General features: G+C 42.6%; 1 protein-coding gene across 5 annotated transcripts in view; it reads left to right on the plus strand.

The window, feature by feature from the left end:
* Positions 1-15,371, plus strand: part of MYO6 (myosin VI) — a 402,734-nt gene that overhangs the window by 202,006 nt on the left and 185,357 nt on the right. For all 5 annotated transcript variants that reach the window (XM_073626829.1, XM_073626830.1, XM_073626831.1 and 2 more), the window contains exon 12: positions 7,408-7,552. In XM_073626829.1, coding sequence (XP_073482930.1) covers positions 7,408-7,552 — 145 coding nt within the window. The remainder of the gene's footprint in view (positions 1-7,407; positions 7,553-15,371) is intronic.

Here is a 15,371-nt window from a genome sequence, read left to right on the forward strand (position 1 = left end):
TCGAGGAGTAAATGAAAAAAGTGATTTCATTATGCGTAGATGAACCGCCATCTGCACAGCTGATTTGCAGAGGTCTTTTGGAAACAATAAAAATGCACTGTTGTGTGACTGCTGCAATGCAGGTGCTCTGCACAATGCCTGTTACTACAAGCGAATGTCACAGCTGACAGATTGGCCCCTGGCTGACAGGAGGGTCACAATATCTATTTAAATGTAACCATGCTTAGGAAATGCATCTGTTTTTCTAGACTACATGAAATATCATAGCTACGTAAAGGTAAAAAGGGCTATTCGCAGTTTGAAGATTGGTCAGAGTTTATTTACAGCTCAAATCCATATGCTTAAACAACAATATGAAGAGTGTAGTTACCCATAAAAAGAACCTCAGTTTTTAAATTTATTGGTAAGAGCTGCAAAAAAAGGATTTTGATTTTGCAACACTGCAGGTAAAAAGAAAGTTCCTTGCCGTACCCCCATCTTGCGTACTTTATACGCAAAAAGTTACCGATTTTAAATTCACATATTTTGTGTCTTTACTTTTCCTATAAACTAAAGTTGGGAAAAAATCCAGTGCATTAATTTAAAGAAAGGTAATGCATGATGTGTAATATTAATATTTTTTGTACTTTAAAATCATGCATTCCTTTGTACAGTTCTGTATGTCAGATCAAAAGGAGTGACACTAGCTATAATCGAATCCTAAAAATTCGACATGCTGGTTCTACCCAAGACAGTTGATCAGTGGACCGACTTGTGTGCAATCAACCTGCTCATACATGGTTAGAGTCTCTGTCGGTCCCTGCTGAACCGACGGAGAAGACAGTCTATGGCCAGCTTTGCATAAAACATCCTTCTTCCCCAGCTGTTTCCCATGGTGTCTGCATCCCAGCAGCAAAAATCTGGTGCTGTGCTCCCTGTTCACTAGCGTCCTATAGACATGAATAATCTGTGGGATTCTATTATTATTATCATACATATTTTTTATTTAAGTCTGGCAACCTGGCACTAGGTTTTAATGAGCATGATGAAACCGGCAAGGGAGTTAGCACCTGCACTAGGTATAGTTCAGGTTAGTGTTTTAAGAGGCTTAGGGGTGGAGGGCTGGGAGTGGGGGTGGTTAGGTCAATATTTGTCTATTAAAGTGATTGTAAAGGCTCAGTTTTTTTTCTTATAAAAACAAAACAAACATGTTTTATACTTACCTGCTCTGTGCAGTGGATTTGCACAGAGCAGTCTGGATCCTCCTTTTCTCGGGTCCCTCTTCTGTGATCCTGGCCCCTCCCTCCTGTTCAGTGCCCCCACAGCAAGCAGCCTGCTATGGGGGCACCCGAGCTGAGTCACAGCTCTCTGTGTCCATTCAGACACGGAGCCCAACCCATGCCCCACCCCCTCTCTTCTCTGATTGGCTAGCTGACTTTGACAGCAGCTGGAGCCAATGGTGCCGCTGCTGTGTCTCAGCCAATCAGGAAGGAGAATCTCAGACGGCTGAGACACTCTTGGACATCTCTGGACAGAGAGGGGCCTCAGGTAAGTGTCAGGGGGGGCTGCTGCACACAGAAGGCTTTTTATCTTAATGCATAGAATGCACCTTCTGCCTTTACAACCCATTTAAGGGGTAAAAGAAAAAAAGAGGCAAGTCGCTCCTCAAGAATGGAAAGTTGGGAGTTATGTTCTTTTATGGCTTACTGTCCCTAAGAAACTGCCACTTGCCCTGTTGGATAACCTCTTAATATTTTACTAATTTGATACTATTCTGCAAATATTTTTCATTAGATAATTCTTTTTTGTTTGTACTGGCGCTTGAAATATGTATTGTTCAATATTCAAACATCATCTGCTGGGTCTGATGGATAAGTCACACTGATATACAGGCATTTTAGAACAAATCCGAGGATTAGTACTATTTACAAAGGATATTTTTTCATTAGCAACCCGTAAAATATCTATCTTGTCTGAAAGTTGGTAAGCTTATTTGGCCAGGTCTCTATTGGCTAGGGTTTTATGTATCTGTGTATGTTTTAGTGTCATTGTTATAGTCTTATGTCCTTCGCTTGTCTAGTACAGAGAAAGGTGTCTGCATTTTCTAAATCAATAATAATCATAGAAAGATGGAATTACACTGAGAAAAGTCCAACCAATAATGAAAAGTCACTGTGGTTGCTGTGGGTTACACAATATCGCTTCTATGCTGCGGGTTAAAGAGTGAAATCTATACACCCTGCAAGGATAAGTGTTTCAGTTTATTTTAATACTCCTCTTGCATATTGCTTTTTTATCATGCTTTAACAACTTTTATTTATAGCTAACATTTGTTGAAAAGACCATACAGCAGTGACTTTGCTTGCCCTTGACTGGATGCTGTGATGTTAAGGCTTTGGGTGGCAAAATAAAGATGTATGTGTAGGATATTAAAAGAGCTGGGGGAATTGTTTACCATTTCACTTGCCGACTCATAAAAAATGGTGACAGCCTGCATCAAGCTGTCAGAGTTTTTCCTGGAGTTCAGTATGTATCTTGGTTCTTTCAGACATTCATTATGGGAATTAAATTTTCTTTTGTAAGTGTGTTTTTTTTTTTTTTTGAGACGTTGATAAAATGCGTTATGCTGTGCAGTAGCTCTGCACTATGCATTCTCATCGTCCAAGACTGTTCTAAGAAATGACAGCATAGTTATACCTATTGCTTACAGATATCACAAGTAGATGTGAGGGGATAGTTATTACAATTTCCTGCCCTTCCCGGCCACCATGATTTCAGCTGGAGGTGTTCTACAACATCTTAGCCTATATCTATAATCTTCATGCCACTGCACTCTTCTCTTTACTGGCATATATATATTTGTCTGGGAATAGCAACTTGCAGAATACCAACTACTTATATATGTATTCTAAATAATGGGCTTGGAGAGTTGCTGTTGGAATTCTGAACATAGGGGAACATGCTTGGAACTGTTTTGCTGTCATCACAACAAAATGGTGTTCACTTATGTTAGTTCCCATCCTTGAATGTAAACAAGCCTGCCAAGTTCCCAAGCTTAACAACAAACTGTGGCTGTTAATATGGGATAAAAAAAAGACTTAAGGTATCACAATCGCATACAGTTGGGCTCAAAAGTTTGCATACCCCGGCAGAAATTTTGGAATTAATATTGAAAATATGACTGATCATGCCAAATAAATTGTCTTGTATTTACGGATAGTGATCACATGAAGCCATTTATTATCACATCGCTTTTTGGCACCTTTTTAAATCCTTTTGATAACTGAAATTGTCCAAATGGCCCTGATCAAAAATTTACATACCTTGGAATGTTTGGTCTTGGTACAGACACATAAGGTGACACACACAGGTTAAAATGTCAATTAAAGTGTTACTAAACCCACAACAGTATATGCAGTAAAGCATGCTTCTATACTCGCTGTGGAACCTAAGGAGTTAATCCTCTGCATTGTGTAAAAAGGCTGTCTGATCCGGTCTTCTCTGATCCTCCCCTTCTTCCATGGTCCCCAAACCCATCTCCTGCCCTGGGGTTACTTTGCACATACTCAGTTTGGTGTGTATTGCTAGAGATATTTTTTTTCCCCCTTGGGAAGGTGCATGTGATCAGCACAGGGCCAATCAGCACTGTCCATACAGAGGGTCAGGGGTCCTCATAGGACAGTCAGAGTAGAATGAAAACTCCTCCTACAAGGTTTAGCCAGACAAATAGTCAATGAGTTTGATAGCTCTCATGTGGATGCATCGAGCAGGCTAGATACTGAGCCATGGGGAGCAGAAAAAACTGTCAAAAGACCTGCGAAACAAGGTTATGGAACTTTATGGAGATGGAAAAGAATATAAACAGATATTCAAAGCCTTGAAAATGCCAGTCAATACTGATCAATCACTTATTAAGAGGTGGAAAATTCAGGGACCTCTTGATACCAAGCAAAGATCAGGTAGACCAAGAAAATTTTGAAGCCGCGACTGCCAGAGGAATTGTTCAGGATAGGAAAAAAAACCCCACGGGTAACCCCTGGAGAAACACAGGCTGCTCTAGAAAAAGACGGTGTGGTTGTTTCAAGGAGCACAATATGACGATACTTGAACAAAAATGAGCTGCATGGTCGATTTGTCAGAAAGAAGCCTTTACTGCACCAATGCCACAAAAACGTCTGGTTACAATATGTCCAAAAACACTTTGACATGGCTATGATTTAAAAGGGAGCCAAACAACTATGTGATGGTGTCATATGATCGCTATCCCTAAATAAAAGGGAGTTTTTTGGCATGATCAGTCATATTTTCTATATCTGTGTATGCAAACCTTGGAGCACAACTATACATAGTACAGTAGTAAAAAAAAACTACCAGTAGCCAAAAAAGACCGCCTCGAAATAAAAAACAAAAATATAAAAAAATAAATATATTTGAAAGTGGAACTTCATTCCTTCTATTACACCCTCTTTTTTTTTTTTTTAAACAGACGAATCTGTGTAAAAAAACATACACACATGCTCAGAGATCGGCCTACATCCAGTCCCATGCTGCCATCTTTTGCTGACATCAGGGGGCCTGCTGTCTCTTTCGGGTTCTTGCATCCAGCCCATGATAATATGTGGCCTCCTTGGATGCATGATGCGGGTATCCCCAGGAGGCTGCAGGAAAACAAGTATGCAATTCTCACCTAGGAGTGAAACGAGGAAGTGCATAGATGTTTTTTCCCAAAAAGTTAAAAAAAACAATGCTTTAATAAGACTTTGTTTTATTGGACCGCCTTTACATGCTCTCTGGAATATAACACGCTCCATTTGTTGGTATCTGTAGTGGTGTTCTGGCATGGGTTGCTCCCGTTTTGTCCCCTTCCCTTCCCTCACCACCTTCCTCCCCCTCCCTAGCTGCCTCCCTTCCTTTTGCACTTTTTTACAACCACCACCCCCTCTTTTTTTTTTTTTTTTTTTTTTCCTGTCTGTTTTGTTCCCTTTACTGGCACCAGGCCAGAATTGGCTAGTCTGAATGGGCACTGAAACCATGGACGCTGTATGTTCTGTATTTTATTTAGCTCTGATTATTTTGCTGTCAAGATATTCTAAACATGGGGTCCATACCACCTCGTCTGCCCCCAGGCACTACCCTTCACACACACATAAGTGCAGTATGCCTTTGTGGCCGTTGGAGCCCTTTCTGAGTGATAAATAAAGGATTTAAAAAAAAGTATAATAAAAGCAAATAAATGCAACCAATTATGGATGAGAGGGTAGGAGAAGAATGAGATAAAGTGGATGGGGTAGGTGAAGGTTCCCTTTAAAAGAACCACTTATGCAGTTCATACTAATCCACAATAACTTGCATGTATAATGTATCAAAGATACCTTTATCACAGGTATGTCCCCTGACCATCACAATTAGATAATTATAATGTATAAATCTTCCTTTTTGTTTTGTTTCCTGTAACCTGGAGTGATCCAAACTTCTTTGGAAATCCTGAAAGGGGAAAAGGAACTTTCATACAACATTCTTCATGCAAGCTCATGTGGATTATTATGACCTACATGATTCTCAGGACAGGGAGGAAGATAAGCTTCCTCGTTCCTCGTCAAAATTAAACTTCCTCTCCATTCATGCCCAATGGGTACAGCTTTACAGTATATTTTGGGATTTATGTATCTTACACTGTGCTGAGCACCCGGCCCTATTTTATCTTGTATATGTGGGCAGTGGCAACTACTGGACTTGCTGTCTCTATCATCTCTGGGAAGATTAAGGCCCCGGTCACACCTGTGCATTTTAGGTGCGGTGCATTAAAAAAGGTGCTGCATCTTTGATGCGCTTTCATTAAAACACACATTCTATAGTTTTCAATTGTGGCACGCCTAAAATTCATGTTAAATGTGTTTAACCACTTGCTTACTGGGCAGTTAAACCCCCCTCCTACCCAGACCAATTTTCAGCTTTTAGCGCTGTCACTCTTTGAACGACAATTGCGTGGTCATACAACACTGTACCCAAATTACATTTTTATCAATTTTTTCCCACAAATAGAGCTTTCGTTTGGTGCTATTTGATCACCTCTGGGTTTTTTATTTTTTGTTAAAAAAATGAAAAAAGACTGGAAAAATACAAAGAGTTTTATATTTTGTTATAAAATTTTGCAAACAGGTAATTTTTCTCCTTTATTGATGTACGCTGATGAGGCTGCACTGATGGGCACTGATAGGGTGCACTGATGGGCACTGATAGGGTGCACTGATGGGTGACACTGAAGGGCAGCACTGAAGGCATTGATAGGTGGCACTGATGGGTGGCAGTTATGGGAACTGGTAGGTGACACTGATAGGCAGCACTGCTAGGTGGCACTGATGAGGCATTGATTGGCACCACTAGGCATTGATAGGTGGCACTCGTCATTGATAGGTGGCACTAATTGGTGGCACTTACACTAGTGGGCACTGATTGGTGGCACTGATATGCATTGTGGGTACTGGCAGGTGGCACTTTTGAATATAGATGAGGTGGCCGTGCCTCTTCCTCTTCTGGACCAATGTCCCTTACACAGAAGCCGGTGATCGGCTTTTTTTTCTCCACACGCTGTCCCGGCCCCTTACTCTGATCTGTGATCACCTGAGTATCATTGACTCGGGGCAGGGGGCGCACAGGGAGCTTGCAAAGGAGAGGACGTCTTTTGACTGCCTCCCGGCAATGTAGGTCTGCGCTGTAGCCATCATTCGGCTATAGCGCGGACGGGAATCGGTTAAAATGCAACACACCAAAAATGCATCGCACAGACTTGAACCAGCTCTAATTGTCGTGATGAGGAAAAATCTAAAATTACGAGTTGTCACCAGAGAAGAAATAGAGGGGAAATCTTCCAGTGGCAACGGCTGTTCTGGTGACAACTGTTCAAGAGTATTCCCCCCCCCCCCTTTTTTTTTTCACTTCCTGCTTTGAGACAGGAGATGAAGGTGAATCTCTCCAATGGAGTTTTAACCATGTAACCACCTACTCTAGCCGAACCTTAATAAAAAAATAAAAAGGGTTTTAGCACTTTAATTATTCTTTCAAAAAACTGTTAGAACTTTGTTTATGTATTTATTTAAGTGCGTAATTTTTTTTCTGTGCCTATACTAACTACAGTAATTGTTTGTTATTCCAAGAACAGTCTGGGCCCTTCTATTTCTCTTTCAGTTTCTTTTCTTACTAGAGCACAGAAGCTTTCAATGTGTTATTTTCAAACTGCTTACCATGGTTTTGTCGTGTACAAGGCTTTTTATTTTTTGCCAGAGAAAAGATTAAAAGCACAGATTGCATAATACAGATGCTTTGGACAAAAGCCTATAAGCTAGGATGAATGCCAAATTCTGTTAACCAATTATGCTCCTTCCTGCAGACCTTGGTTTTGCTGACATAATCTGTTGTATTGAACACCAGGTGGCTGCACATTAAAGAACCAATCTAGCAAGACCTTAGAATGTTGTTCGAAGCTGCTGGGTCTGGACGAAGATGATCTACGAGTGAGCCTCACCACACGGGTCATGCTTACAACAGCAGGGGGCGCCAAAGGCACAGTTATCAAGTAAGACACTTGCACTATTTATTTTCCTGTCCTTGTCTCTACCCATGCAAACAATTTGGAATCTGGTAATTTCTCTTGAAAAGGAAATCTTCACCCCATGCAAAAATCTTCTGCTTTTTAAAGCCCTTACTTTCTTATCACTTTGGTCCATAACAGCTGTCGAAACACGAGAAGGGATACTCATGTTATTAAATCCAATATAAATAACAGGCTACCTTACCTGCCCTAAAGTTATCTGTATAGTGTGTCTCTGCCAGTTTACGGTTTCTCCTCCTCCTCCACTGAAGACCCTGTAAATGTAACACAGTATGTTCCAGATAGACTAATCTTCTCTTACTTTCTGTTTAATGAGAATGGCAGACGGTGACAATACAATCAGCATTCCACTTGAGAACGTGCTTTGATGTTGTCAAAAATAATGAGTCTAATAAAGCTAGTTTTCGAGTTTTCAGTGGTATGTCCTTTTAAAAAGGATTGTGACTTCATTTTAACAAAAAGTCAGTTCTTAGCTGAAGGCAGAAGAGAAAACCTATCTACTTACCTACAGATGTCAGTGATTGGCCTAACCAGTAAATTAAAAATGCAGCCCATTAAAGCATATCTTCCTTATCCTTAAAGCGTGATTAAAGCTGAACTTCAGTAATTTTGCCACTTTCTAAAAATGTCTATGCCACCTTATGGTCTTTAATTTAATTTACAATTTACATTTTCACTAAGTACTGACATCCCTATACCTCTGGCACTCCAACTCTGGACCTTCTGTTTCTATCTCCTGCAGCTGCACAATAATATGCAGAAGCTCTACCCGACCCTCTCCTCCTCCTGCGCAATCACAGAGCACTTTGTATTATGTGAACCCATTCACATAATACAAAGTCTTCAGTGAATGGACAGTAGAGGGGAGGGGCAGATAGATCTGCTGTGTGAGAAATGGATGGCTGTCCTGTCAGAGAGCCCCGAGTATAGCAATAGCTGTACTTCCAGTGCTCCGTAAAACTGCCAGTTGTAAATAAAATAGATAAGTCTACGAGGTGGGGTATGTACCTCATTGGACTTTACCCATAGTAAGGCAGCACCTTTTAAAAAGTTACTGAATAACTGAAGTTCAGCCTTAAACCCAAAACAAAAAATGAAATATATTGCAGTCCTTAGATTTGATGGCTTCATTGGCTTTCTTTATTTCCAGGCTTTTTTTTTCTTTGCTTGCACTTAGTGATCATGATTGTAACAAACTTTCTAGCTTAGTGTAAGGCTGCTCGTTTACTGAACTGTATGTATGGTGGGAGCCGCATTGTCAGGTCTGCAATCAACTCCCTTTCTCCTTTTTTTCTATAGCACAGGGGAAGGTGTTTTGTAGATCACATAGAGAATTTGGGACAATGCTAACTGATAAGACTTGGTTGATCCCCGATCCCGGCCCCTTACCATGTGATCAGCTGTCAGCCAATTAAATCCATGCGTCCAGCGCGCGGCGTGTGGATTAGGGGCCGGTGCATGGTTTAGGGGGTTGGTACCCCTGTGCCCCATATGAGCATCCGGTGCCCTGCATGTAGATTAGGGGCCGGGCGCATGGTTTAGGGGGCCGGCACCCCTGCACCCCACATGAGTGGCCGCCACTGGCCCCCACTATGCTGTCACAGTTCTTGATTGACAGGAGCAGGAGCCAATAGCTCCCACTGCTATTCGGGTATCAGGCTTAGGTAAGTATAAGGGGGTGCTGGAAGGGGGATGTTGTGCACAGAAGGTTTTTTACCTTAATGCAGAAATGCATTAAATGAAAAACCTGAAGCCTTTAAAACCACTTTACCAGGACCTAAAAAGGGAGCAAATAAGGTTAATTTTTAAGGTTTACATACACTTTAAAGCAGGACTAAAGGCAAAACATTTTTCATTTTGGATAGAGTAAGGGAAGGTTGGATTTAACGCATGGATTTCAACCCTGTCTGTTTTTTGCTATCTGTCTTTGCTTCCAATTAAGGATGTATGTCAACTCAAAAAATAAAAGTCTGGGACTTTGCTCAGTGCCTCCCTAACCTCATTTTAATCTGTGTATTGTCTAAATAAGAGATTAAAAAAAAATGTGCCAAAACGAGGGTGGAAGTGGCCTAAAGTATGAAAGTTGCTGGCCTGTCATCTATCTGACCTCATACACTATGTCCTGTTTTTATAATGTGAAATGTGTGTTGTTGGGCAGTTAAAACTTTTGTTTACCCCCAAAAAAACAAAAAAAAACACTTGTGCTGTATAATTTGGACCCCTGTAACACCTAAAAACCTGACTGATCCTGACAGTTTCTCCCCGCCCCTATGCAAACAGACAACAATAATCATGGCTGCTGAGCCCCTCACATTGTGGTCTATTGCATGCTGTCAGCTGCAGCCTGCTATCCTCCTGTCTTCTCTGTGCTCCCCCACCCCTCCCTTCTCAACATGTCACCTAGTAACAGTGCCGCCCATCCCCCTCCTGCTACAGGAATAACATACACACTGGTATACTATCCGTTCTGTATGCTAATAGAGTGCCCCGCTATCTCTGTGGTTCATTAAAAAATACCTCCTTCACCGTATCTCACGGTGGCTCCCGGCGATCACGTGACCGGCTGTGTCTCCTCTCCTCCTCGCGTCCTGCTGACGTCAGTGGGGAAACCTTGGCCCCGCCCGCTGCTTCTGCAAGATGGACAGAAAGGAGGAACAGCTGGTTACATGAGCGCCGGGAGCCACCGTGGAATACGGTGTAGGAGGTTATTTTTTTAACAAAACAGAGACAGAGAGGCAATCTATTAGCATACAGAATGGATCGTGTAAATGACCAAAAGTGGGTTAACAACCACTTTAAAGTAGAACTAAAAGGAATATATATTTTTTTCATTTTGGATAGAGTAAGGAAGGGTTATAACTAGGCTTGGACCGATACCATTTTTTTTTAAGACTGAGTACAAGTACCAATACTTTTCCTCAAGTTCTCGCCGATACCAATTACAGATACCTATTTTTACATTTTTTTAAACACTGTACATTTACATTTTGTGAGGTGGGGAGGGGTGTTGTTGTTTTAGGGTGGAGAGGCCAGGAGGGGGTTATTGTTTAGGGTGGGGAAGGTGTGTTATTGTTTAGGGTGGGGAAGGGGTGTTATTGTTTAGGGTGGAAAGGTGGGGGAGGGGTGTTATTGTTTAGGGTGGAAAAGTGGGGAAGGGTTGTTATTGTTTAGGGTTGAGAGGCCCAGAGATTGTTATTGTTTAGGGTGGAGAGGCTGGGAGGGGGTTATTGTTTAGGGTGGAGAGGTGGGTAGGGGGTTATTGTTTAGGGTGGAGAGGTGGGTAGGGGGTTATTGTTTAGGGTGGAGAGGTTTTATTGTTTGTATATGCAGGATTGGAGGGGGGAGGGGAAGGAGGTATTTGGGAATCCCACAGCTGCCAATCACTGCACTACAACACCAAGCAGACCTGCCCCCCCTTCAAGAAGTTCTGGAGCATCTGAGACTCTTAGGAAAGTCATCAGAGGTGGGGGGGGGGAGCAAAGCCTGCCTCAGTGCTGGACACACTACTCACAAGACAGTTCAGTCACCTGGCAGCCGTTTGCCGAGGAGAAGTACATTGCCCAGAGGACACAAGAAACAGAGCTAAGATGGAGGGGTGTGGCCAGCGCGGGAGGGGGCAGGTCCACTGCGGGGAAGGGAAATCCCCACTGACAGCTGAAAGTCATGGATTCTTAAGGACGTGGCTGCCCTGCTTATTAACAACAATAATTGCCTGCATTCTTTTGTATACATTTCATCTGTCAGCAGGGAATCCTGCTGACAGATGAAAGAACCAAACCTACCTGAATGTATCGGTTCCAGGTATGGGCACATTTGTACGAGTGCTGATACTGGTGCAAATGCTTAGTATTGGTGCAACCCTAGTTATATCTTTTTTTTTTTTTGCCATTTTTGGCCCATTGGGGAGATTTCTTTTTGCTTTCTGTCCCATAGCCAAAACAAGATATGAGAGGATACCATGCCAAACTAAGGGGAATCTTGGGGTGTCACCATGGTCAACAGAACTTGTGTCCCCATTGGTAGATTTCCCCCTTATTTACTGTTCTGACGTCAATCCAAAATTTGGGATTTTCTTTTACTTTCGCATTTATCGGACCACAGGATAGTTAGAGAAGGTGAATCTTCCTAACGGGGGGTGCAGACAGCTGTAAAAACTGACAGGTGTCCTAATGCCTCTCCACTCTTTCCAAAAAAATAAAAATAATGTTTTGCCTTTAGTTGCACTTTAATCCAATATAAACCTATTACCTACATTTTTAAAGTACATAATCCAAAATGTGCATTACCATTAATACTAGTTTCTGTCACAGTATAAATTTTACCTTAGTGTTATAGATTACAGACAAATGGAATTATTCTTTAGTAAAGGCCTGTATCGATGATTTAGTAGATCACAAAAGTATAACATTGTATCATGCCATCAATAAGTAACATGTATACTTGTAAATATTTATATTTCTTCAAGTGTGATGTGTGCTTTTAGCACCTTGCTTTTTTTGAGGACATGGTTTTCATAGTAGCCTTCATCTTTAGCTGAAGATACAAAGGCTTATTGAGGTATTTCTTTTTGTATTAGGTGGCTAAACTCATTTTTAATTAGACAATGCTCTCAAGGATGTGCTGAAATAGCCAATATAAATTGCAAAGTGTGATGTGAAATATAGATCCTGGGAGTTCTCAGCAGACCTTGACTTAAATTTACTTGAATGCACTGCTTGCTTTTTATCTTTTCAAAGTGTTGTTATTCTTGCAGTTTCACCAGACTGAGTTTACTGAAAAAAAAAAAAAAAAAGACTTATTCATAAGCTGAAAAAGCTAAAGCCACAGGAAAATAGGATTTTTAAATACAGCTTACCTGTAAAATCCTTTTCTTGGGAATACATCACGGGACATAGAGGCCTGGTAATTACTTAGTGGGTTAGATAGTACCTTCAGGTGATTGGACACTGGTAACCCTAATTACAAGATGAGTTCCTCCCCTATATAACCCCTCCCATATGTAGAGTACCTGAGTTTTGTAGAAAAGCAATAAGTACCCCAACGTATAATCCCAAAGAGGGGCGGGAGTTCTGTGTCCCACGATGTATTCCCAAGAAAAAGATTTTACATGTAAACTGTATTTAAAAATCCTATTTTCTTGTTCATACATCACGGGACACAGAGGCTTGGTAATTACTTAGTGGGATGTCCTAAAACAATGCCCAAATTGAGGCGAGGGAGACACAGATCAGAAAATACATAGACCGCCAATGGACAAGAGGATCTATACTGCTGCGTGCAGCGCACTGCGCCCGAAGGCGGCATCCTCATGCCTTCTTACATCCACCTGATAGAATCTAGTGAATGTATGGACTGAAGACCAAGTTGCAGCCTTGCAGATCTGAGTCATGGAGGCCTGGTGATGCACTGCCCATGAATCACTTACCGGTCTAGTTGAGTGTGCCTTAACCTGAAAAGGAGGAATCTTCTTTATACCATAGGCCTGAATAATAACTTGCTGAATCCATCTAGAAATAGTGGATTTCGACGCTGCCTGGTCCTTTCTGGGGCCTTCTGGCAGAATAAACAGACAATCAGTCTTTCGTATCTGAGCGGTTGCCTTCAGATAGATACTGTGACTGCTCTTACAACATCAAGTGTAACAACTGTGTAACAACTCCTCTTCCGCGGATCTGAAAAAAAAAGACGGTAGGACCACATCTTGATTCCGAGGGAATCCTGAAACCACCTTAGGTATGTAGTAGATGAGTAGATGAGCCTGGAGGCTGGCTTCCTAGCATTAACCAGAGTGAAAAGGACTGATTCGGAGAGCCCACGGCTTTTCAGAATGTGGGTTTCAGCAGCCAAACCGTCAAATTCAGACTTCGCAAGGCAGGATGGAATATTGGACCTTGTGAGAGTAGATCTGGACGCAGCGGAAGAACCCAAGGTCTTCTCACTGCCTTCTTTACAATCTCTGCATACCAAGGTTGTCTGGGCCAAGTCGGGGCTACCAGAATGACCGACTTTGCTTCCCTCTTGACCCTCCGAAGGAAGCGGAATTGGGGGGAAAGGCATAGATCAGAGAGTACCGATCCCATGGAATCGTTAAGGCATCTGACCCTTGTGCTAGCAGATCCTTTGTTCTTGACACGAAGCTGTCCAGTTTTTTGTTGAACCTGGATGCAAACAGGTCTACATCCGGGGTACCCCAATTTTGACATATGGTCTGAAATATGTCGGGGTGTAGAGACCATTCTCCTGGACACAGCTGCTGGTGGCTCGGAAAATCCGCCTGACAATTTTCTTCCCTTGGAATAAAGACCTCAGCCATGCAAGGTATATGCCTTTCTGCCCAGAAAAAAATGTTACCTCCTTTTGGGCATCCAGGCTCCTGGTGCCTCCTTGGTGATTGATATAAGAAACAGCCATGGCATTGTCGGACTGTATCCGAGAGGGTGACCCTGTAGTCTAAAAGTCCAGACCTTGAGGGCTAGACGAATTGCCTGAATTTCCAGAATGTTGATGGGCAAGAGCCTTTTCAGCTCTGGGCCATCTTCCCTGGGTGGAAGCTTCTTCCAGAACTGCTCCCCAGCCTATTAGGCTGGCATCTGTGGTTACGAGTTTTCAAGTAACTGGGACAAAGGACTTTCCTTTTAGAAGATTTTTGGTCAGTAACCACCAATTGAGGCTCTGGCGCACCCCTAGGGATAGGCACATTGGAAGATCCAAGGCTTGAACCCTCTTGTTCCAGGCAGAGAGGGTGCTGCTTTGTAAAGGCCTCGAGTGAAACTGGGCGTAAGGGACATCCTCGAAAGAGGCGGCCATTTTCCCCAATAGTCTCATACATAGTCAGATGGAGGGATTTCTCCTTGCTGTGACTACCCGGACCAAATCTTTTATGGCCCTGGCTTTTGATCTGGGTAAGAACACTTTGCTTTGGACTGTGTCTATGACCATGCCCAGGGGTTGCAATGAGGATTTCTCTAGATTGAGGACCCAGCCTAGCTACTCTAAGCACTTTACCGTGCAGAGCACATTGTGGCTTAGGCGTGTTATGGACTGTTCTATGAGTAGCAAATCGTCCAGATAAGCTGTCACAGTTATGCCCTGAGCCCTTAGATTTGCCAGGGGCGGGGCTAGAACTTTTGTGAACACTCGAGGAGCGGTAGCAAGACCAAAAGGAAGGGCCACAAATTGAAAGTGCCGCCAATCCACCGCAAACCTTAGGAATCTTTGGTGAGAGGGAAATATTGGCACATGCAAATATGTATCTTTGATGTATATTGATGCCAGGAATTCTCCCCCCTGAAGGGTGGAGACTACTGAGCGGATAGACTCCATGCGGAAAGGACGAATGTCTAGAAATTGATTCAGGTCTTTTAGATCCAGAATAGGTCTGACATCTCCGTTTGGTTTTGGAACCGTAAAGAGGTTTGAGTAGAACCCTGAGTCTTGCTCTTCCGGGGCCACCTCTATAATTACCCCTTGGGATAACAGACCTTCTAAGGCCAGAAGTAAGGGCCTTCTTTTTTCTGGATCTTTTAGGGCTGGGCTCAGCCCTTCCTTCTCTGAGCTGGCCCGCTCAGCTGTTGGCTAATTGCCAGCTCCCATCGCTCTCCACAGTTACCCAGCTGTTGTTGATTCTGCTCGTCTGTCCTGCCTACTTAAAGTCTTCCAGCTCACATGATCTCTGCCTTCGCCTTTGTCAACATCACAGAGACTTTCTCCTGCGTTCCAGTTGAAGACTTGCTCAGCTGACGTTCCTTCTGGCTCCTGATCCTGCTTGCTGTACTTCTACGTT

The sequence above is a fragment of the Aquarana catesbeiana genome, linkage group LG04 (genome assembly GCF_042186555.1).
Source record: "Aquarana catesbeiana isolate 2022-GZ linkage group LG04, ASM4218655v1, whole genome shotgun sequence".
NCBI lineage: Eukaryota > Metazoa > Chordata > Amphibia > Anura > Ranidae > Aquarana > Aquarana catesbeiana.